Source organism: Schistocerca nitens, chromosome 6 (genome assembly GCF_023898315.1).
Source record: "Schistocerca nitens isolate TAMUIC-IGC-003100 chromosome 6, iqSchNite1.1, whole genome shotgun sequence".
In the NCBI taxonomy this organism is placed as follows: domain Eukaryota; kingdom Metazoa; phylum Arthropoda; class Insecta; order Orthoptera; family Acrididae; genus Schistocerca; species Schistocerca nitens.
Window position 1 is genome coordinate 528,629,380 of NC_064619.1, and position 24,529 is coordinate 528,653,908.

The 24,529-nt window shown below is 39.8% G+C and overlaps 1 protein-coding gene across 1 annotated transcript in view; it reads left to right on the forward strand.

Moving 5' to 3' along the window:
* Nucleotides 1-24,529, forward strand: part of LOC126262346 (TM2 domain-containing protein almondex) — a 139,750-nt gene that overhangs the window by 99,036 nt on the left and 16,185 nt on the right. The window contains exons 4-6 of the mRNA XM_049958917.1: nucleotides 373-506; nucleotides 7,655-7,798; nucleotides 14,132-14,276. Of these exons, the coding sequence (XP_049814874.1) occupies nucleotides 373-506; nucleotides 7,655-7,798; nucleotides 14,132-14,267 (414 nt within the window). The 3' untranslated portion in view covers nucleotides 14,268-14,276. The remainder of the gene's footprint in view (nucleotides 1-372; nucleotides 507-7,654; nucleotides 7,799-14,131; nucleotides 14,277-24,529) is intronic.

A 24,529-nucleotide genomic window follows, 5' to 3' on the forward strand; every position in this document is an offset into this window, starting at 1 on the left:
TTTTCCAATTTATTTTCTTCATATCTGTTGATGTTATTGTTATTGTTATTATTATTATTATTATTATTATTATTATTATAGTTATTGTTATTGTTATTGGTGGTGGTGGTGGTGGTGGTGGTAGTTATTGTTAAGTGGCCGTGCGGTTAAAGGCGCTGCAGTCTGGAACCGCAAGACCGCTACGGTCGCAGGTTCGAATCCTGCCTCGGGCATGGATGTTTGTGATGTCCTTAGGTTAGTTAGGTTTAACTAGTTCTAAGTTCTAGGGGACTAATAACCTCAGCAGTTGAGTCCCATAGTGCTCAGAGCCATTTGAACCATTTTGTAGTTATTGTTGTTGTATTAATATTATTAATGCTTCATGTGTTGCAGAATGCTGGCAACAAAAGCTTTGAGCGTACAATGGTGTGCCAATTTTGTTACCAGACAGAGCCGTGGGAGCATAAGTGTACATATAAAGCCAACTGCAAATCAGTTGGGTCACCTAGATTTAAATCGTACTACAGGTATGTTTTATGGTAAAGTAGCATTCCAAAATCATATTTCTTCTATATTCATAAGTTTCTTGCAGCTAAAACTGATAGCATTAATGGAAACTGTATCACTCATTTAGTTTCAGGCATCATTTTAACTCTTGGTGTGTAGACTGCATGTCTGTTATTCGTGAGGTGTCTTGCTCATTGTATGAAAAAAATCTGGTGCCAAGGTTTTTCATGTCTAATATTCATGGAGCAGTTCTAGGCTCATTTAAGTGTGTATCATCAATAACTTGCGCAAAATATAACAGGTAACTTATTTCTATATGAAATTCCATTTAAGCTTTACAGGGTACATACATCATGTTGGTGAGTGTGTAAGACATGTTTTGGAGATCAGCATACTTGCATGGATACGGATCATTTCTCAGCATCTTTATCAATTACATGCCCAAATCACTTGAAGTACCTAAATGTTAGTTCTTTCTTCATCTACTGAACAGTTGGCCTACTTTGAAACCTCCACTGGCTGGGTGCGTGCACTACCTATTTGGTGACTTATTGTGTGAAATGAGATGACTTGCCAACCCTTGCCTTATATACAGCAGCGGAGTCCTCATGGCAGCCAGTGGACAAAAGCTCCAGCCAAATAAACTGGACATGTCACATCAGCATAACTGTTTGTCTGAATATCACTTGTAGGTACCACAACAAAATACTGCTTTTCAATTCTTGTAGGCGCATAGCATTTATATACATTTGTTACGAGAGGAAGTTGCTTTTTGGAAACAACATTTACAATTCGTGGAAAGTGGTATAATGCTCTGTCACTTTTTTTCTTTTTACGAAACATTATCAAGCAGTTGCTTTTAAAGTATACATGCTGGATTTGAAAATGATCATACATAGCAAGACAAAAGCTTCAATTGCTAAAAATTATTATAATGAAAAATGTGTAATTAAAAAAATTAAAGAGAGAAACACTTTAAACGAAAATCTCATAACACAAAAAAAACCATATTGTGCTCTCAACAAATGGTGATCACCCAGTTTTATCAGCTTATTTTATTTATTTTTCACTAAACTGAAAGTAACAGTGGTTCCTGCTACAGCTGTATTACCACTTACCCTTGGGTACTGACAATGTCAAAAAGACTTCAGTCAGCTGTTAAATTTGATGATGGATGTGTTGAAGTTAGTGAATTGTGTATCAAACTAGGTGAAATTCATGTCAAAAATCTTTTCTTTTTTGTGTTTAAAAGTGTGTAGCATAAATTGTAACAGCAGTGGAAATTCCTAGGTGTATAACGTGCAAAATAAAGGGAAGGCAACCATCCAGCTGTAGCTGACTACTGTGTGTTGCTTAGAAACACACTACAGAAACAGTATTTTGCTAACTTTGAAATTCTTGCTATTTCTCTAGCAGAAGTACACATATTCACCCACACAACCAGACAGACATTCATTCAAATACTCACACCCCTGACCGTGGTGAGGCTGACTGTTGATTATCAGTTATTGAGGACAGAGTTGCCTGAGCAGATGTAAGTGGAGAGGGTGTAGGAAAGGATGCATGTGGCAAGTAGGGTATAGTGGGATGGTGTGAGGCAGTTTTTTTTATAGATGATTCGGTGGCTACACAGCAAAGCGAAAGGAGTTCAGAGGGTAAAGCACATAAGGCGTCGAGAGAGGGATGGGAGGGAAGGTGGGAGGAAAGTGGAGATGAGGAGGGAGACTGGGAGGGAAGAGAGAAAGGGAGACCAGAAGGAGGGGAGGGGAATGATAGCTGGCCCACATGGGGGGGGGGGGGGAGTTGGGGGAGAAGGCAGTACATGAGCTGGACAGTGAAGGATTGGTGTAGAGATATTGACAGAAGAAAGAAGGGGAAAAAGTAAGGTGAGGCAGTGGAAAACAGATTAGTGTAGGTTTTGGCAAGGGGGATTGTGAGAGTGCAGCATATGCTGGAGAGATAATTCCCACTGCATAGTTTAGAGAAGATAGTGCTGGGAGTGAGTATCCAGATAAATTGCGTAATGAAGCACCTGTTGATCATTATTTGTGTTGTGGTGCACAGCATGTTTGGTGGCTAGATGGCCAAGTTTGCAGTTTGGTGGCGGCCATTTGTGTGAGTAGATAGTTGATTAGTTACCATGCCCACATAAAATGCTGTACTGTTTACACAGCATAGCCTATATATAACGTGGCTGCTGTCATACATGGCCCAGCCTTTTATACGGTAGGAAATGCCTTTGACTGGAGGTGTTATGTTGGTGTATGGGACAGGTCTTGCACCTGGTCCAACAGAAGGGAATGACTCCAAGGGTACAGGAGTGGGCACAGGATTGGAATAGGGATGGACAAGGTTGTTGGTTGGGTGCATGGCAAAACAAATTCCATGATTCCGTTAGGATTTTAGGCAGAATGTCACTCATCTCAGGGCATGATGAGAGGTAGTCAAAGCCCCGGTGAAGGATGTGATTGAGCTTCTCAAGGCCAGAGTATTTTAGGTTTCCTATATTTAATTTTATTTCACACAGAAAGTCAGTTATTAGCTTATAGGCAACAGAGTGTCCAGATTTTCTGAAGAGTTCTTGTTGTTTCGGTTGCAAATAATCCCATCCAGTATTAATTGCAATATTTTTTTTAAATTTTATTTATTTATTTAATTTTTTTTAAAGAGGGGGCAGGATGTCTAACCGGCCGACTGGGAGCAGGAGAGCCCTACATGACATTTTAATTTCCACTGTCCTGAAATAGTTTGATGGCATCCATTACAAAATATACACGTTTTGAGTTCCACAGAGTGAAATACAATGACGTGCGGTATAAGAATGTTGTTTGAAGAGGCATGACACTGCACTTCAGCACAATTAAGACCAAATAACTTGTCTTACATTTCCTCAAATATATATTTTTTATGTATCAGGCTCGTCAGAAAGATGTGTGCTACAAAATAAACTTATTTTTGAAAAGTCCCTTTTCTTTTTTTTTTTTCTTCCACCCCCGTTCTGATGCGCAGAGAAGTCTGTGTTATATTTGGGGGGAGGCATTGTCTCTACGTGACCCGTGTTTACATTTAGTGATTTTTCTGTTTCCTCTTCATTTACTGCTCTCACGTCAAATGAAAACAAGACAGATTTCTGTGGCTGGGAGCTATCAAGTGAATTAAAATACATTCATATAATTATGGAAGGCTGAAATATGTTACTGTTTTGCAGATTTTATTTAATTTCCACCTTTCTGACTGTCAAGCATTAATCGCCTTGCAGAATAGTGAAGTTATTTTTGTCAGTTTGCTAAAGAAATTTGGCTTTTATTAAGCTTTCCTGCTGAGGCAGTTAATTTATTTGAAACAAAGTGAGTAATTCCACACTTTGGCTAGTTTCAACTGTTTGCTGCATTTCAAGTGCATGTTCACATCTTCTAGCACATATGGCATTATCCCATAATAAAGAACCAAACATGAGATAATACAGTACTGGTACTCCAAGAAAATTTACGCCCGAAAACCACACCGAAAAGCTTAATCTCAAGTCAAGGCCTACGTCACTGGGAATCTGGACATACTAATGTGTGATTTAAGGCAAACTATGCATTTTAGTGTGGTTCATGAAATTCTGACTCTCTTGTAGTATCCTCTGATGTCTTGTTTCTTTTAGACATAATGTAAGCAAGATCTTTTAATGTTTTACACATACAGGCTTCCTACATCACCGTAGCTGCGCATGCACGGAGATGCCTCTTATCTTGCACTCTCTGGCAACTGCTGAAATGAATCTATTTCTAAAAGGTCACGGGAAAATATTGTGGATTGTGGTTCGAAAAGTGTTATTTTCAAAGTAAATTTCCTTTTACGTCAGATGAACTATGTGCGAGAATGTATGATGAATTTCTTAATTCACAGAGCGTCTGCTCTCGTTTAAAAATCAACTACTTGATTACGAGCCATTTAGAAGAATTTTGAGCTCAGAAGATCAGATATTTATGTCAGTATTAAAAATTTTACTGCTTTACTTGTGTGATGTATCTTTAAGTGAAACACGCGCTAAACAGATCAACATTATATGTGAAAGCTTAGCTTCTCTTGTAGCTTATTAGTCTTTCAGAAAAATATTATATGCAAAAGCTTTGCTTTTCTTGTAGCAACACTATGTATATTAACTTAAACCATTAACTTTTCCTGTTGGTGGAATTCGAATTTATACTTTCGTAATACAATAATAAACAGCGTACACATTGCAGCACATCAAAGATCTTTCCAAAACGTGTTTTTTTATGCTGAGTTTAGTTTTTTAAAGTACCGAGAAATTATATGCTGCTATATAAAACCATATCCATTCAAAGGATTGATAATAATATAATAGAGGGAAACATTCCACGTGGGAAAAATATATCCAAAAACAAAGATGATGTGACTTACCAAACGAAAGCGCTGGCAGGTCGTTAGACACACAAACAAACACAAACATACACACAAAATTCAAGCTTTCGCAACAAACTATTGCCTCATCAGGAAAGAGGGAAGGAGAGGGAAAGACGAAAGGATGTGGGTTTTAAGGGAGAGGGTAAGGAGTCATTCCAATCCCGGGAGCGGAAAGACTTACCTTAGGGGGAAAAAAGGACGGGTATACACTCGCGCACACATACACATATCCATCCACACATATACACACACAAGCAGACATATTTAAAGACCAATATGTCTGCTTGTGTGTGTATATGTGTGGATGGATATGTGTGTGTGTGCGCTAGTGTATACCAGTCCTTTTTTTCCCCCTAAAGTAAGTCTTTCCGCTCCCGGGATTGGAATGACTCCTTACCCTATCCCTTAAAACCCACGTCCTTTCGTCTTTCCCTCTCCTTCGCTCTTTCCTGATGAGGCAACAGTTTGTTGCGAAAGCTTGAATTTTGTGTGTATGTTTGTGTTTGTTTGTGTGTCTATCGACCTGCCAGCGCTTTCGTTTGGTAAGTCACATCATCTTTGTCAAAGGATTGATAAGTTTTACAGTTTCGACGGAAAGTATACTGTCACTTACTATGGAAAAAGTGTATCTTCACCCAGGAGAAAACTTATTTTTAATCGGGAGATCTGGGAAAAATCCATGAATTTTTTTTCCTTGTCCCCATATACACCCTGATGTAGTACACTGCTGACCTATCAAGGGAAATCCTACAATTCTCCACTCCATAATGCAAGTCCAAAAATTTGCATCCAATACCATCACGGAATTGACGGAGCCTCTGCTTGAGACCTGCCACTCAGACCTGCCAACTAATGACCCCCGTCAATTTTGAGTACAATACTGCAAATTGTAGGCACTGCTTGCACCCCACATGCGAGACCAGCTCCATTCACCAGTTCCGTCAGCCACTCATAAGAGCTAAGGAAGGTCTCGGAACACAGTGAAGAGGCATCATAGGTGTAGTGAAGAGGCATCATTGGTGTAGTGAAGAGGCATCATTGGTTTAGATGTAATCCACACCTTGCGTATGAGTGCACTCTTACTAGCTGCAGATCTGATGAGATACCCAGGCTGACATGCTGAGTGCACATTGGACTCTTTCTAGCCACAGGCGTTATTTCCCTAAGGGACTCAATAATGCACCTAATTGGAGCTCCTGGTAACTAGCAAGCACTACCCTATATGCCTGCTGGGATCTTGCTGAAGGAGTGGTCGTCTCCACTCATTCACATTCCGCCTCAAGAGACATGAATGGGTTCATCTTCATCTACATCTACATCTACATTTATACTCCGCAAGCCACCCAACAGTGTGTGGCGGAGGGCACTTTACGTGCCACTGTCATTACCTCCCGCTCCTGTTCCAGTCGCGTATGGTTCGCGGGAAGAACGATTGCTGGAAACCCTCCGTGCGCACTCGAATCTCTCTAATTTTACATTCGTGATCTCCTCGGGAGGTATAAGTAGGGGGAAGCAATATATTCAATACCCCATCCAGAAACGCACCCTCTCGAAACCTGGACAGCAAGCTACATTGCGATACAGAGCGCCTCTCTTGCAGAGTCTGCCACTTGAGTTTGCTAAACATCTCTGTAATGCTGTCACGCTTACCGAATAACCCTGTGACGAAATGCGCTGCTCTTCTTTGGATCTTCTCTATCTCCTCCGTCAACCCGACCTGGTACGGATCCCACACTGATGAGCAGTTATAGGTATAGGTCGAACGAGTGTTTTGTAAGCCACCTCCTTTGTTGATGGACTACATTTTCTAAGGACTCTCCCATTGAATCTCAACCTGGCACCTGCCTCACCAACAATTAATTTTATATGGTTACAGTCTGCCACTCACTGTGTGGTGAGAAAAACTCCCCTGCGCCAGGTATGCTGGAAGGACCTCAACACCAGAACCCACGGGCAAAGTAGTCAACACCTGAAATGTTCCAAGTGGCACATCAGCTTCTCCACTTCCTCTACATCCAGACTCACCTGTCTATAGACAGTTGATCATGGCCAGCAGCACCTTCAGCTGTTCACGAAATGTGACCAACTCCTCCTGCATCCACACTTCCTATCCACCTACTACTAAAATTGACAGAAGCTCATAAAAAAACACTAAAGGCTCTGTACAAACCCAAATAACTGTTGGTGTTGCTGCTGCTGCTGGCGCTGTCTCTCCTGCATAGCTGCAGCTCTACTGGCTGTTCAAATACTAACATGGTGGCAGAATTCAAAAAATATCACATGACAGTGGCAGTAATGGCGGTGTGAAGGTATATTAATAACACATCTCTCACAAAAGTCCATTTACAAGCACTTTTGTAATATGACAGTAATGAGTGTGCGTAGACTCAGTGGATTGATGTCAGTAATAAGTTTTAAACATGTATAAGCATTTACTTCAACTTGCATGATCGTGCACAGCCATAAACATGCAATACAGAGAATATGATATTATTTTATATAACAAGAACAAAATTATTTCTGCTGGGTCCTGAGAGATAGTTCAAATATAAATTAACTAGTTGTATTTTCCATTTCAGATGAGGTTTAATCTAAATAAAGCCACAGTGAAGAATTTTTGGCATTTAATTGTTTCATCATTTTGTGTTACGTGTAGCTGCGTTGTATCCAGCATTGTATGTTAAATCATGTAATAAAAATAGTATTTTATATTAGTATGTCATTCTTAAATGTGTTTCCATATATTTATCTCCAGGACAAACTGCTCAGTGAATAGTGATATAATATGTTTTGGGAACAGAAACTTTGAGAAGAATGTTCCATGTAACTGGACAGGAGGATATCGATGGTCCACTGCTCTTCTGCTGAGCATAACATTGGGAGGATTTGGAGCAGACAGGTACGTACTGCGACATTTTACGGGTGTAGACCGTTACATGGAAGTAACATTTTTGAGTATTTTGCTTGTATATATTTATTTTTAAAAATATTGGAAAATCCAGTATGGAATACAAACAGTGGAAGAAGTAACAGCAGCCATTCGCTACACAGGTGGGTGGTAGCGAGTGGTCTCTCTCTCCTGGGGTGGGGGTGGCAGGCTGTGTTGTATCAAACAAAGTGGTACTGATTATGTACAGAATGATACATCAGTCTGTGATTGAGAACTTTAAAGCAGATTATTAAACTGTATTACAGAGTCATTACAATTTTAGTCTTTTCTGTACTGCAATGACATAATTTAAAAATGAAAACCAAAAGGATAATAATTTCATTCTCTTTTGTACCCTGTTTTAACTAAACAGATGCTTACTCACCAGATTTGAAACACTTCCATGTAAACGCCCCCCTCCCTCCCCCCTCACACACACACACACACACACACACACACACACACACACACACACACACACAAAAGTTCTGTTCATTAACTGTATGAAAATGATGATCATTGACAGACATTTATATTTAGATTTCCTGTGACACATCTTCAGCCATTGAATATGATGAGAAGTAAGACCTATCCTTGGTTAAGGGTGTTTAAATAATTTATTTGCTTTAAATTAACTAGTAGTATGGGAATGTGGCTCTGACAAACATAGCCACTCAGATGTTAAGTTCATCAGTTCTGTACTCACTTTGACTAATAGAATTGCTAAACATATAACTATAAACAAATGCTGTTTTAAATACTTATCTTGGACATATGGTAGCCTCTGAATCATTTAACACTAACACTGGGCTTGGATATTAGGTCACCTCTATTTTTAAAAAGCTGCAAAACTAACTGGTCGTACTGCACTGATTAATGGTTTGAATAAGGGTTTCACAGAAGAGAACTAGGTAGTGATAGTTAATTACGGTTAATGCAGTTTCTAGTTGGGGTTGACAATGAGCAGTGACATGATGAAGATAGCTCACATGACTGATAAACAGTCTGCTGTTTTCCAGTTTCATCACAAATGCTTCTGTGACAGAGTTGTTAAGCATATCAGTTTGAAATTCAATAAGATACACTTTCAGATTAATGTTGATAGGTACCTCTATACAAGCTACATCCAATTGACTTGAGTTCATGAGTGAATGTGTCAGTCAAGGATGATTTACGCTGAAATTCCAGTAATAAAACTAGGAATGTTGGAAGTATCTTTCAAATAACACATAGTGCTCAGTAGGAATTTGATTTATCATATATAAAACTCGAAATAAAAGCATGAGTGTCATGTGTGTAGCAAGAAAGGTTTTGGTGGGTTGGACACTGTTATGGCATCAATACATTGTTTTGTTTTAAAGCAGTCTTTAATAAATCTTTGTTTTAGATCCATTCATACTGTGGAACGTACAAGGTAATTCAGGAAAGCTGTTCACTGTAAATGCTTCTGGACCATTTGAAACATTTTAATTTTGTTTTCACCCAATTTAGTTGTAAGGTCCTCACTAAATGACATAATCTTTTGCCATTACTATATTAATTTTAGAGATGCCAGTATGAACTTCAGTAACAACAGTATGGAAAGGATAGATTCCTACTCACCACATAGAGGAGGCATTGAGTGGCACATTTAACAAAGACTGCTAGATACACTACTGGCCATTAAAATTGCTACACCACGGAGATGACGTGCTACAGACACAAAATTTAACCGACAGGAAAAAGATGCTGTGATATGCAAATGAATAGCTTCTCAGAGCATTCACATAAGGTTGGCGCTGGTGGCGACACCTACAATGTGCTGTCATGAGGAAAGTTTTGAACCGATTTCTCATACACAAACAGCAGTTGACCGGCGTTGCCTGGAGAAACGTTGTTGTGATGCCTTGTGTAAGGAGGGGAAATGCATACCATCACGGATTGTAGCCTATCGTGATTGCAGTTTATCATATCGCGACATTGCTGCCCGCGTTGGTCGAGATCCAATGACTGTTAGCAGAATATGGAATCGGTGAGTTCAGGAGAGTAATACAGAACACTGTGCTGGATCCCAACAGCCTCGTATCACTAGCAGTCGAGATGACAGGCATCTTATCGACATGGCTGTAACGGATCGTGCAGCCACGTCTCGTTCCCCGAGTCAACAGATGGGGACGTTTGCAAGACAACAACCATCTGTACGAACAGTTCGACGACATTTGCAGCAGCATGGACTATCAGCTCGGAGACCATGGCTGCGGTTACCCTTGATGCTGCATCACAGACAGGAGCACCTGCGATGATGTATTCAACGACAAACCTGGATGCACGAATGGCAAAACGTCATTTTTTCGGATGAATTACAGGTTCTGTTTACAGCATCATGATGGTCGCATCCGTGTTTGGCGACATCGCGGTGAACGCACATTGGAAGTGTGTATTCGTCATCGCCCTACTGGCTTATCATGTGGCGCAATGGTATGGGGTGCCATTGGTTACACATCTCGGTCACCTCTTGTTCGCATTGATGGCACTTTGAACAGTGGACGTTACATTTCAGATGTGTTACGACCCGTGGCTCTATCCTTCATTCGATCCCTGCGAAACCCTACATTTCAGCAGGATAATGCACGACCGCATGTTGCAGGTCCTGTACGGGCCTTTCTGGATACAGAAAATGTTTGACTACCCTCCCTGGCCAGCACATTCTCCAGATCTTTCACCAATTGAAAATGTCTGGTCAACGGTGGCCGAGCAACTGGCTCGTCACAATACGCCAGTCACTACTCTTGATGAACTGTGGTATCGTGTTGAAGCTGCATGGGCAGCTGTACCTGTACACGCCATCCAAGCTCTGTTTGACTCAATGCGCAGGCGTATCAAGGTTGTTATTACGGCCAGAGGTGGTTGTTCTGGTTACTGATTTCTCAGGATCTATGCACCCAAATTGCGTGAAAATGTAATCGCATGTCAGTTCTAGTATAATATATTTGTCCGATGAATACCCATTTATCATCTGGTTTTCTTCTTAGTGTAGCAATTTTAATGGCCAGTAGTGTAGTATCTGAAATATTTAGATGTATTGGGTACCAGGATAATGGGTTCCTCACTAATTACTTGCTTGTGGCTAGACAATCACTCTCCCACGTCTTTTGTGGTTGCTGGCTAGGACTAAAAGATGTTGTTAGTTGGCCTGCATGTTCACCTAATTTGACACAACTCAACTTTTATTCTCTGGGGAGCTAGATGATGAAGTCTGTGAACAAGTTCCAACAACTCAAGAGAAAGTAAATTATCACGTTGTTACAGGATGCTGATCGATATTGAAAGAATCCCTTCAGTTTGTTCAGACATCCTTCTACATGCGGTTGGAAATGTTTGTTGCAGTTGACAGTGGGAATTTCAAACACCCAATGAGATATATGGAATTTTGTGGAAGTATTTATGACCACTTTCTTTTGTCATTTTCTTTTTGTTACTGTTGCTGGTGTCGTAATTTTTCTCCATCTGAAGTTGTTGTTCATAAAAATCTTTATACTTCAATTTTCTGCTTTACAAATCCATTTAATTTATGATATTACTTTCAAGGGCCTGACAACTGAGAGCAGAACAGTGCAAGTGAATGTCTTTGTAACATGTTAAAGCAATAAAAAGTTTTGGAGTTTCTTACTGCAGCAATTCATAGTGTGTTTCCGGAAAGGTATACCTTCCTAAACATCATGTATACACTGTGAATTTATGCAGCAAGGAACCGAAGAAAATTTTATCGAAAAAGCAGCTTTGTTACCATATTTACATGGTGAATCATGCGTTGACACACAATCTTTACCTTCCAATTCATGTGTTCATCTCACATCCGTATGTGTTATAAATTAAACTTTTTCTCAGCTACTCAAAATTTGTGATTACGCCCTCTTAGTTGTGTGGAACTGGAGCACATCATTAGCAATACACAACAATGCTGTGTGAGAACATGAACTGATGCACACGATAGCAATTAGTTCGAAGTACAGAACAGATAAATTAGAAGTTTTAAACTTGAAACAGTCTCTCTGCCCATTACTTACCTTCAGGAAGTGAAATATGTAGTACTGCTGATAGAAACATATAAAAGTGACACACTGCCTAGCTTTTGGAACTCCAAGAGTTGGAGAGAGAAATATGTTGGAGAGCGTTAAAAAGAAAGGTCGTAGATCACCTGGATAAATCACACAGTGGATAGTGCATCCATTAGGTTTCTGAATTCCGTCGTAATACGTAGCCATATCTTACAGTGAAATGGTAAAGATATACTTCAAGTACATTTACAAAATGGAAAGCAGGTGATGAACCTGCTGTACAGTTAGTACACAACTACTACATCACCTACAATTATATGAAAGTACAATAATGTTGTTGTTGTGGTCTTCAGTCCTGAGACTGGTTTGATGCAGCTCTCCATGTTATACAATAATATGAAGCTACAAATTGCTAATATTTAATTGTATAACCGTAACAGCACTAGCAAGCTATAGCATAATAAATTATCTGAACTAAGATTGCTAATGTAATGATCCCATTTTTAACAATTAGTTTTGTAAAAGTTTGATTTTCGCTCGAGCGGTGATCGCCGATTATGATTTAAGCTCACCTTTCTGCTTGCCCATGGGTAAAGCTTAAATTTCATCTTCATATTTGGCAGTAAATGCTGGCAGTCAAGAATGTAGCACAATATCTAATTGTGAGTAAACATGTCACTTCGTAACCAATGTGCCAAAAAGTCTTGCTTTAAAATACAGTAACTCTTCTTACAAACATGTGTTTACACAATACATTACAGTAACTACTTAACTCTCAGTCTCAATGTAAATGTCAAGTTAACAGATGGAAATACAATGGAATGATTACATTATTTCAAGTTATTTTATTCACTGTAGTCACTTTCCATATTGCATTCTGTGGCTCTTACTCCAGGGCTGAGTGCTTCTCCATTGTCTCTTCAAATTATTCAGCATTTGTAAATATATACCAGAAACAAACCTAGTAGTTACATTCTCTTTTTCGAACCTCATTCTGCAATCGATCGGAGTCTTACAGGGTGACCCAATGAGCCCTTTGCTCTACATTCTTGCCACTGACGAAGTACTCCGAATTGGAGAAAATGAAGATGATGTATACGTATATGCATATGATGACGACATAGCTGTAGGTTCAACAGATATACAGAAGCTGCAGAAAATCATTGAGAAAATAGACAAATGGTGCAGTGAACACAAACTACACATAAACATAACAAAGACAGAAATGGAGATTTTCAAAAAAGGAGGCAAAACACCCAAGAATGCGGAAATCAACTTCAGAGGACAAAAAATAAAAATCTCATCAGACTTTAAATACCTAGGGGTGACATTGCAACCAACAGCCAAATGCTTCACAAAACATACAACAGAATGTGTAGCCCAAGCAATAATAGCAATACAGGACACCAAAAACATCCGTCTACTCAGTCTAGAAACAGCCATGAAATTATTCAATGCAAAAATCTTGCCAATCCTGGCCTATGGGATGGAGGTTCTATGGGACCCCCTGACAGAAAAAATCTAGAAACACTAGAATAGGTGAAATCGACTTATCTAAAAAGAGCACTAGGTCTCTCAAAGACAACAAGATCTAGACTAGTGTACCTGCTAGCGAGAGAGACATTCCTAATTGAAGACATCAAACTTCGATATATGATGCCACACACCAGGCTGAAGATCATGGAGAACAAACGAGAAAAAGTATGGCCAGAGTTCTATGGAACTGAAGCAAGACGAACTGCTCATGGACAACGCCAAACTTCGAGCTCTGACATGTCGTAACTAGACTTTCTATTCACGGCTTTCATCATGTAATTTTCAAAAACAAAACTTATCACGACCCAACCACAACATGTGTATGTGAACTGTGTAACGAAGCTGTGAACGATTTCACATCGAACTGTGCAGTAAAAGAGTGAAATCGATAAATGAATATCAAAAATGTAAAATGTAAATGTAAAATGTTAAGCAAAGTAACTGTATATGGCTATTTGGCTGCAATTTTATTAAATTAAATTAAATACTAAATTCGAACATCATTCATCACCAAGGTAGAAATATGACTACAAAAAGTAACCTATCCCAAATTATTTACCACTGATTTGTTAATTGAAGCACAGAAAAGCAAGAGCAATTGCTTTCCATTCTTTACATCACAACTTTGAAATGAGGTCTGTTGGGTTTACAACAAACTGTAAAGAGAGTCCTGTAATAGCACTCTCATCAAACCAATTTCTGTGAAGTCATTTGTTCTTTTTATTTCCAGGTTTTATCTTGGTCATTGGCAGGAAGGCATTGGTAAATTGTTCAGTTTTGGAGGACTTGGAGTATGGACATTGATTGATGTTATTCTGATATCATTACATTACTTAGGTCCAGATGATGGTTCTCTCTATATATAACACTTTCAGGTGAGATAATTTAAAATAAACATTGACATATTTATTACAATGATGGAAATTTCAAGATGGAAACAGAAAACAAAAGAATAGGACAGATACCACTCGTGCAGTTGAATGATGGGTGATGCATGAAATTAGAAAATTGTGCTGGATTTGTTCTTTTTCTAGTATGAGTATTCATTTGCACATGAGTGGTTTCCTGCCCTCATTTTTAATTTTTTGTATATTGCTGTATTTATTTTAATGTGCTAGTAAACTGTACAAAATCTGTGTGATTAACCTGTAGGGCACTTTACAGCATTTTCAAAGCCATACATATTTAAAATCACTTTTACAGAAACTGATTGTCAGTGGTGTCCTCATATTTTACTGTTGATGTGTCACGTGCCCACTTTCATTGTGGTTCATGAGTTATGGGTAACATCCTCACGTCAGAAGCAGCTCCTCCTTTCATGTGGCTTTTCTGTTCTTCAAACTGGGCGATGTGTGCATTTAGATTGGGAGGCAGGGACAAAAAATTTTGCAGTGTTGTTCTAAACTTATTTTTTGAAAATGATTTAGTGCAGTTAGTGAAACAGCTGGCCCCAAAGGAAAGTTATTAGATCTGTTGCCAATTAACAGGCCCAACCTTTTTGATTTGATGTGTATAGATATGGGAATAACTTAACTACAATGTTACTAAAGCACCATTTGTGAGTGATGTTGAACAGAAAGTTAAAGAAGTTAGAAAGATATTTATGCTTAACATGTTCAATGGGAAAATCACTAGACTCGACTGGGGTAGTCACCAGCAAATATCAGCTCTGAAAAGAGAATGTGGACGATCAGTGGCAGAAATTCAGATGTAGGTTACATGCTAGATACGGTTGTTGCTGTGGTGGAATGTGTGGCTCGGCAAGAACACAGTATGGTTGTATAAATACAGGGTGTACATAAAGTCCGGGAACACTTTCAATTATTTATTGCACAAGAACCAAACATTGTACAGATATCATACATATGTCATTTTGAAGAGAAACCCTAAAATTCCCCCCCCCCTCCCCCCATGTACGCCACCACAGCGGAGTTTGGTAATTTGCCGATAGTCAGTGCTAGTCACAAACTGACAAGTTCAGGTGCGGAGCGAGCTTTCTGTGTGTTGGAGTTGGACGTGGCCTCCCTGATCACCAGATCTCACTCCGTGTGACTTTTTTCTGTGGGGACACATTAAAGATCTGGTGTATGAACCGCCTCTACCACGTGATGTAGCAGAGCTCTGGGAGTGAATACGGGAAGTGACTACCACAGTCAGTGATGATGCCATGCTGGGACTGGTATGGCAAGAATTCGATTACTGTATTTACGCCTGCCAGGCCGCTCCTGGTTCACATATCGAATGTTTGTAAAAAAAGCATTTAGAGTTTCTTATCAAAATGCAATATGTATGACATCTGTACAATGTTTAGTTCTTGTACAATAAATAATTGAAAGTGTTCCCGAACTTTATGTACACCCTGCATATTAGCAATCTACTAAAAATGCAATGTGAGCTGTATAGCAGATTCAAACTAAGTGAACCCTTGCTGACAAACTAAAGTTGAACAAAATCAAAACAAGCATAAGGCAAGCTATGCAGCAAGTGTTCATTGAATTCAAAAGCAAGGTCGTATCTACTGGATTGTTAAAAAAAAAAAAAAAAAAAAATCTAAAAAGTTGTTAAAAATTTCTAAAAAGTTTTAGCCACCTGTAAAAGCAGTGAATGGAACACAGTCCATGATTGCACCAAAATGGAAACTGTTTCACCAAAGAATATTCTATCATTTTCTACTTGTGACCGTTGTATTGAAGCAAAAATGACCAATATAGAAATAAGCATAGAATGTGAAAACAAACTGTCAATAGAGGAAAGGCAACAGAATCTGGTGGGTTGTCATTAGATTTTAAGGTTTCGGTCATCACAATTGCAACATCATCAAGCTTCCATGCAACAAGCATCAATGAGGCTTTAAGTGTACTGCATGCTTGGATATGCAAATGATTAACATTTCAACACAACCACAAAAAGTATGTAGGAATAATGTCATCTACTTTGCTAATATAAGGAAAGATTACACAGCCAGTTTTTCATTCAGAATTTGAATTTTGGTTGTTTGTTAGGAGGAGGATGAATGATTATGAACAAGTCAGAATTTTCCAGTGTCAGCATTTGGTCTATGAGTACTGCGTTTTATAACTCTACAATCTCACTGCACATGTTGGCCAGGAATCCCACAGCTGGCATGTGAATGTGGAATTGATAGGTTTAAGAGGGCCATACTCTACATCATACAGGATGTCAACAGTGATTCTTCTAACATCTGAAGAACGAAACCAAATGAAACGATACACGAGCCAGAAACCTCAACAGGACATGTAATTTGTCAAGAGAAAAACAAGAGACAGACACCCCTAAACAAACAAACAACTTTTTGTGGCAAAATATTAGCAGATCTGGCTTCTAAACTAGCAAATACTTAAGTGAATTCAATCTGTGGCCGCCTTACCTTCTTGCCTCATCACCTGAAGCACTTTCTATCCCTCACAGTGTGGGTGCGCCCTGTTGGACACCACTGTGATCAGTTTGCTGGCTGCCAGCATCATTGGTTCTGTGTCATTCCTTGCCATGGTATTATCTGCAGACGCAGATACGAAATCCCTTCCTACTTTAATGGAAAGGTGAGGACAATATTGCCCAGATCTGTGGCTTAAAGCCTTAGGAAGGGAAAAGAGAGAGATGCCAGAAGCTGAGCCAGGAGTTGACCAGGTATGGCTGCTGAGGTCAAGGGGGAGCAAAATGCAACTCTCCTTCGCCATGTTCAGCAGTCTGCTGAGCTGGTGTCAGAGGGGAACACCTCAGTCTCCTGTGGTGTCCTTCTTGCCCTATGGAAGACTAGCACTGCCATGACCTTAAGTAATAAACATGGTGTGGGTATGACAATTCTTGCCTTATATATTATGGGGAAGCACTGATGTCAACCATACATGTTGTAGACTCCAAGTTGGCTCCTTAGGTTGGCAGCTAGCTATTCGCATGTTATGGTTGTAATCGATTCGTACGTCTTGTATACCTATTGTCTCTGACCATAATGTAAAAAGAATTTGTTGACCTCTGTGTTGGGCTGTAACCCCGTCTGCCCACCTCAGTCAACAGCCACTGCCCAAATGTGTGGCCTGAAACTAACACATTCATGTGGAATGTGACTGCTGGGGAGGGGCTGTAAGAGAGCCGACAGCCTACAGGGCTGTTGTCCATGCACCAGCTCTGCCGGACTACACCCATTTACTAGGGAGGTCGGAACATGGCTAAGAAGTGCAAAAGAGCATCATCTCTCAGCATGGTTTTCACTGCCTTCCTCATTTTAATCCTAACCATCCACTCTGGATACCATTGAGGCAACAGAATTTCTGAAACTCCGAAGCTGTAAAAGGGGGTCATTATTGGAAGACAGTGTGGTTGACGTGGTTGGCACATCCTCTATTGCAAATGTGGTCATGAGCACCTTGATCCATCCCACGGTTGAGGCAATGACAAAAATTTCTATGTAGGGTTCTGTGAATGGGCTTGTATGCAACATCACTCCCTGATGCACGTGGAGCCACTCATTCATACTTTGAAGCTAGAAAATTGGGATGGGCGTCTTTAGGAACGCTTATGTGTCACCCTCATGACACTGGTTTGCAATTTGTGGCTGCTGCTACTTCTTTGTTGACGATGGGAAATTCTTGCAGCATTGTTTCTAACGCATTGTCTATCTTGAAACAAACAATGTCTTCCCTATCAAACTCAATATTGGGACCCATGGGCAACCTGTACAATGCATCGGCATTAGCCTGCTGTGCTATGAACTGAAAATGGATATCATGAAATTAATTGCTGAGAAATAGTGCCCAATGCTGTAGTCTGTGAGCCTTCTTGTCCAGGAATTTGGCCTTGGGATCAAACAGCAGTGCCAATGGTTTATGATACGTGCCCTACTGAAATTTGGAGCAATACAGGAAAATGTGAAACTTTTTAACACCAAACACCGTAGCCAGTGCCTGTTTCTCATTCTAGGAGTAATTCAGGGTGTATGTGCTCTGGGGAAAAACCAGGATTTTTTTCATCCAGGAGAAAACTGGGAAAAACCCTGGATTTTTTTAAATTCCAGGAATTTTTCATTGGTTTAGTCATCAGTTAAATTTTTGTAATTTTGACTGGTAAGAACTGATAAAACAGCAAAATGTGTCAAAAGCTTTAGGACGAAGACTATGGAATACTTCATAACAATAAACTGCTGCCGACAAGCGTGATGTCACAACTGTTAATGTTACTTTTGTTTGAGCAGTTTCCCACAGGCTCACATGCATGCACAGTTGAGTTGCGTATTGGCAGTACTTTCTCCCGCTTCCAGCTACTTGAAGTGTAGCTGTTAGCTGTGTCAGCAGTACCAGCAAGCAGCCAGATACTACCTGGAAAATTTTTTCTGGCATGCCCAAGCAGCTGGATTTGCACCTGCACATAACAGTCTGAGTTGTAGTGGAGAGGGACTTAGTCTCTTTGTAAGCCATGTTTAAGTTTAATGAGTTTGCTGTTTCCTCTTCATTTACATTTCTTACATCAAACAAAAACAAAACAGATTTCTGTGGTTGGGAGCTATGAATTGAATTAAAAAACATGCACATAATTACGGAAGGCTAACATATATTATTAGTTTCAGTTCTGTGATTTTATTTCATTTCCACATTTTTGGCAGTCAGTCGTCTTGCAGAACAATAAAGTTATTTTTGTCGGTTTGCTAAATAAATGTGGCTTTTAGTAATCTTTTCCCCAGAGATAGTCAATTTATTACAAACAAAGTGTTTCACTCTGCACTACATATGGCATTATGCCATAATAAAGAGCCAAACATGAGATAATACAGTACAGGTACTCAAAAAAAATGTGCGTCCTGAAAATGGTTGGGGCCTACTTCATTGTGAATCTGGACATACGAGTGTGCACTTTACACCAAATTATGCATATTAGCATGGTTTACAAAATTACGAAGCTCTTGGAGTGTGTCTTCTTTTTTTTAAAAAAATGACATCTGGTAAGATCTCTTACTACTATGTATGTGCAAACATATGGGCTTCTTACATCATTGTAGCTGTCCAGGCACAGTGACGCCTGGTTTCTGGCGCTCTCTGGCAACTGCTGAAACGAAGCTATTTCTAACAGATCATGGGAAAATATTGCGAATGGTGCTTTGAAAACCATTAGTTTCAAAGTAAATTTCCTTTTACACGAGATGAATTGTTACATGTGTGAATGTGCAATGAATTTCTTAAATCACAGACCATTTGGCTCTTAAGGACTAGAATTTCGAGCCAAGAAGACCAGAAATTAAGATCATTATTCAAAATGTTACTGGCACATTTCTATGATGTATCTTAATGTTTAACACGTGCTAAAAAATACCAATATTATTTGTGAAAGCTAAGGTTTTCTTGTATTTACACTATGTACATTAATCGAAACCCTTAACTTTCCCTGTTTGTGTGTTCACACTACCTAATAGTGATGTTGTTGTTGGCTGACGTCACATGTCCTGTGCTCTGAATATTTACCATCATTGGCTGGCGAGATCATGTGACATGAGCTATGAGTGGCTTACAAAAGCGCATTTTAATTTCGATTTCAATGCTTCGAAAACTAACGTGCTGTTTCGAATCCATACTTTTGTAATATGAATACAACAGTATGCAGTATGCACCATAAATGTTGCTGCACGTCACAGATCTTGACAAAGCTTTTTTCGCTCTCGATAAAGTTCCACACTGGTGTATAAAATGTTTACCATTTGAAGGATTTATATGTTTACTACTCTGAGGGAAAGTATAGTGTCGCGTATCATGGGAAAAGTGTATTTTTCATGTTGGAAGAAGTATGTTTTTACATGGGAAAAAGTGCGTTTTAACCGAGAAATCTGGGGAAAACTCCCCTCCCTTCCTTTTCCGCAGATACACCCTGTAATTCTTTTGGGTGGACAGGAGGGTCTTACATACGAAAGCAATAAATTGTTATGGTCAGTGTAGATTTCCATGGGACAGTATGGCACCAATCCCATACTGCAGTGTATCAGTAGCCAGTAATTAAGCTATTAAGCTAAGGCCATGTTGACCAGAAGCTTACTTTCTGACAGCCCTTTTGTTGTTCTTATCTTGCCTATCTGTGACTCAGCATCTCTGCTATATGGTGAGTACCAACTGTCTTTTCCATAATATTGCAGAATTACGCCTTTCTTTTGGTGAAAAGAAGCAAGACAAAAGGCAGAGCATAAACAATGTTTTAGCCACAGAAAAGCTTTCTGAAAAGTGTGTGACCAAACATATTTCACACCTTTCTTATGAAGCTGACATAGAGGGTATGAGACCTCTGATACATTTGGTATGAATTTGTAATAATAGTTCACCATGCCAAGGAGCAACTGCAGCTCCTTGAAGTTCCAAGTGTTGGGCAATTTATCGATTGCTGCAATGTAGTTATCAAGTGGTTTAATGCCCTCCTTACTTATGACATCTTCTAAATACTTGCCATGGCGTGCAAAAACATACACTTTACCAACTGGCAAATGGCAAAACTTAGGGGGATGCTGACAGCTTAAGCTGAATGTAGGCCAGAAAATCGGTTGCTTTTGCCAACATTGGCTCAAACAACTGAGTACAGGACTGCAAAAGTAACTCGAGGTCATCAAAAGAAAGTATTGGTGATCCAAAATTAACATAATCAACAGTGGGACTCAAATGTTGCAAATATGCCCAATCCAAAAATATGTGACAACAAAGGAGAATCAACAACTAATAATATTACTCAGTGCTCCGCATTCTTATATTTTGCTGCCACAACCAGTTGACCCTGCAATGGAATTAGTTGACAACTGTAGGAGTCTACTGTCATGTTAACTGCTTTTGATGGGCAGGGAGGAGGTGGGGGTTTGGGCTGCGAAGCTCACAATACATAGTGAAATTGATCAACAAGACTCCAGCCCCAGTATCAAGCTGAAATTCAGCTAAGTGTCCCAGAATAGACAATTTGAGCAAAAGGTTATGAACCATTTGCCAGACATATGAGGTTGGTATGGAAAACACTTTAGTAGACAACTGATCAGTATTGCAAACTTAACACTGTATAGCACAGACAGCAGTGATGTGACGCCTTTGGTTGCACTGCAAACTTTATGTGTGGAGAGGAAAGCCTTATAATCTGACCTGGGACTTCCGCTGTGACAGCCAGTCCGACACGGAAAGCTTATTCCTAGTCTATCTTATCAAGTTGCTTAACAGAATAGCTATGAGACTACTATTGGACAACTAAGAATAACCCAGGCGTGTATACCCCTAGCTATTTCATCTGGTCATGTAGTATGGGAAATACTACATTCCACTTCCAATATGTGGCACACACCAACAAAGGCTGCCTGGGGCACTGCTGACAGCTCTTCAACTGTGCCCCGTCAGCTGGAAGTGGATCAGACAACTCTAAAGGCTTTGCTTGAAACTACTTATTTGGGGCTAATCGAATAATTACATAGCAAATAATGGAATTGGTATAAGACACACCTTAGGGACCACGACCTCAATAGTTTGGTCCCATAAGACCTTACCACAAATTTCCAATAAGACACGCCATGCTGACTACAAACTTACAATCTCCAGACAAACCCTATAACTCCAGTGCCATCAATTGCACATATGACTCACTAATCCACATAAGTCGCTGATTAAATTTAGAGAATGCTGCCACAACATGTGATTTATGCTCTAAATGTGCATTCAACACTGTACACCACTAATCAAATTTCAGTGAAGTGGGATTCATACATGGACAAATCTTTTGCACCATATTGTAAAGAAAAGAATTACAGGAAAGGAGTGCACTCATATCTACAGGGTTGCTAACTTCTCTTACTGTGCAGTAAAGCAAGAAACATTTCAGGTAGTTGTCTCACCTCTCCATACTTAGAGAGATACACGCCTAATCAAACAACTGTCTATGTGTGACAGAATATTAGCAAGTCTGGCTTGTAAAGTAGCAAACACACAAGTGACTTCGAGTCTGCAGTCACCTTACTTTCTCACAATTGGCACCAGAGGCTCTTTCCAACACACATGGTGGGGACGCATCCTGTTGGCAGCCACCATGACCAGTTTGCTGGCTGCCAGCGTTATTGGTTCTGTGTTCTTCACTGATGTAGCGTTATTGGCAGTGGCAGATAACAAAATTTGCACCAAGACTAAGTATTCACTGGGACAGCGAGATGATGTTTAGCATATCACGGACAATCACCGTGGCAGCCACTGTTGTGGCTTCCCTTAACATAGCATGAGAGGGGCGCATTGACTGTGATGCTTCTAATTATGACATTGAACACACGAGCAGTAACAAGTCATCTCTTCAGATGAGTCCTAGTTCCAGATTCAAAATCATGATAGTTGTGGAGGCTCTAATGAGAACAAACACTGCCCCATTGCAATTGCCACTGTTATATGAGCTCATCACATGGTGGGATGGTATTGTGTGCAAGTGGGATCACATCATGATTTCTGGTTCACACAGCTGGTAGCATGGACAGTAACCCTTTACATTTCTGACCTTTTAAGGCCAGTGGCTGTGCCCTAACTTCAGGGTACCTGTGATGCTGTTGTTCAAAAAGATAATGCAAGACTTTATGTTGCCTGTGAAGTCCTTGACTTCTTTAAATACAGAAGATGTTTGACTGGTGCCCTGGTCAGCACATTCTCCAAATCTCTCACACATTGAGAACATCTGGTCATCTGTCATTGAGAGATCGGCACACCACCAATTGTCAGTCACTTGGTGAACTCTGGCATAGAGTTGAAGCAGCACGGAATGACTGGTAGCCCAGGTCGCCTCAGTGCCCAGCTTAGATAGTGCTGCCAGAGATGGCAACTCTGTGTAATAAATTTTACATCCTGTGTACCACCGTATCACCCACAAATTTAATCTTATATTCTTCCTACTATTCTGTGTCCACATAATAAGAAGCATTTCATCACTTCCTCCCTAATGCCTAGTATATAAAATACGTGCATTGATAGAGAATATCACAATTGATATGTGACTTCATTTGAATCTCCCTCACAAACACAAACCAGTAGCCAGTTCTTATTAGAAGTAAACATATAATATACATAGCTCAAGGTAGTCCTATGAGGCTGTTTGCAGATGATGTTGTGTACAGGGAGGTAACATAATTGGGAACTTGGTATGAAATGCAGACACTTACAGTTGTTCAAAGCCTGGCACAAAGATTGACTGCTGGCACTCAATGTAAGTAGACATAATATAATGTACAGTAACAAACAAAATAATATGTCATTAAAATACAATATCAACGATCAGCCACTGGAATCATTCATTGCCTTCAAGTATATAGTAGTTCTGTCCAGAGTGAATTAAGATGGAACGACCACATAAATTTAACTCTGGGGAAGACAGATGCCAGATTCAAATTCATTGGAAGAAGCCTGAGAAAGTTTAATTCATGTACAAAGTAAGTATAAAAGTTTTTGTTCAAGTAATTCTTTAGTTTTATTACTTAATTATGAGAATTCCACAGAGGAAGGAGGAAGAGGGGAAACGGACTGGTACATTGTGTACCTTCTGCCGTACAGTGTATGATAGCATGTTGAATGCAGATGTGGATGTAAATCTGAATGGATACTTTAATGTAATTGGATAGACAAAAAATCTTACCATCGGCAGGGGAACACACATATAAAGGTATTTAAATTTGCAAGCTGTCAGAGCCAGTGGCTCCTTCTTTTGACAAAAGAGGTTGAAGGAAAAGGAAGAGGTGTGAAGGAAAAGGACTGGTGAGGTTTAGAAAATGGGATGAGTCCAGAAAATTCACCCAGAACTTTGGGTCAGGGGAACTTACTGCCCAGGAGAGACTTACCAAATGGGATGAGAAGGAAAGTCTGATTGTTGGAGACTGAGCCAGGTGAGATTTGAGAACCTGAGAGCTTAAAGGGAAAAATAGAGCACTGTGCAAGGCAGATTTTATATCAAAACCTTGTGCACAAGCTTATAAGAGTGGGAAGGTAAGTGCATTGTATGTGGTGGTGGTGGTGGTGGTGGTGGTGGTGGTGGTGGTGGTGGTGATGAATAGATAGATCATGAAATGAAAGATATAGAAAACTAAAATGGCGTGACGAGAGGACTAAGTACTGTGAAGAAGTGCAAAGACCGAAGAAATTCACGT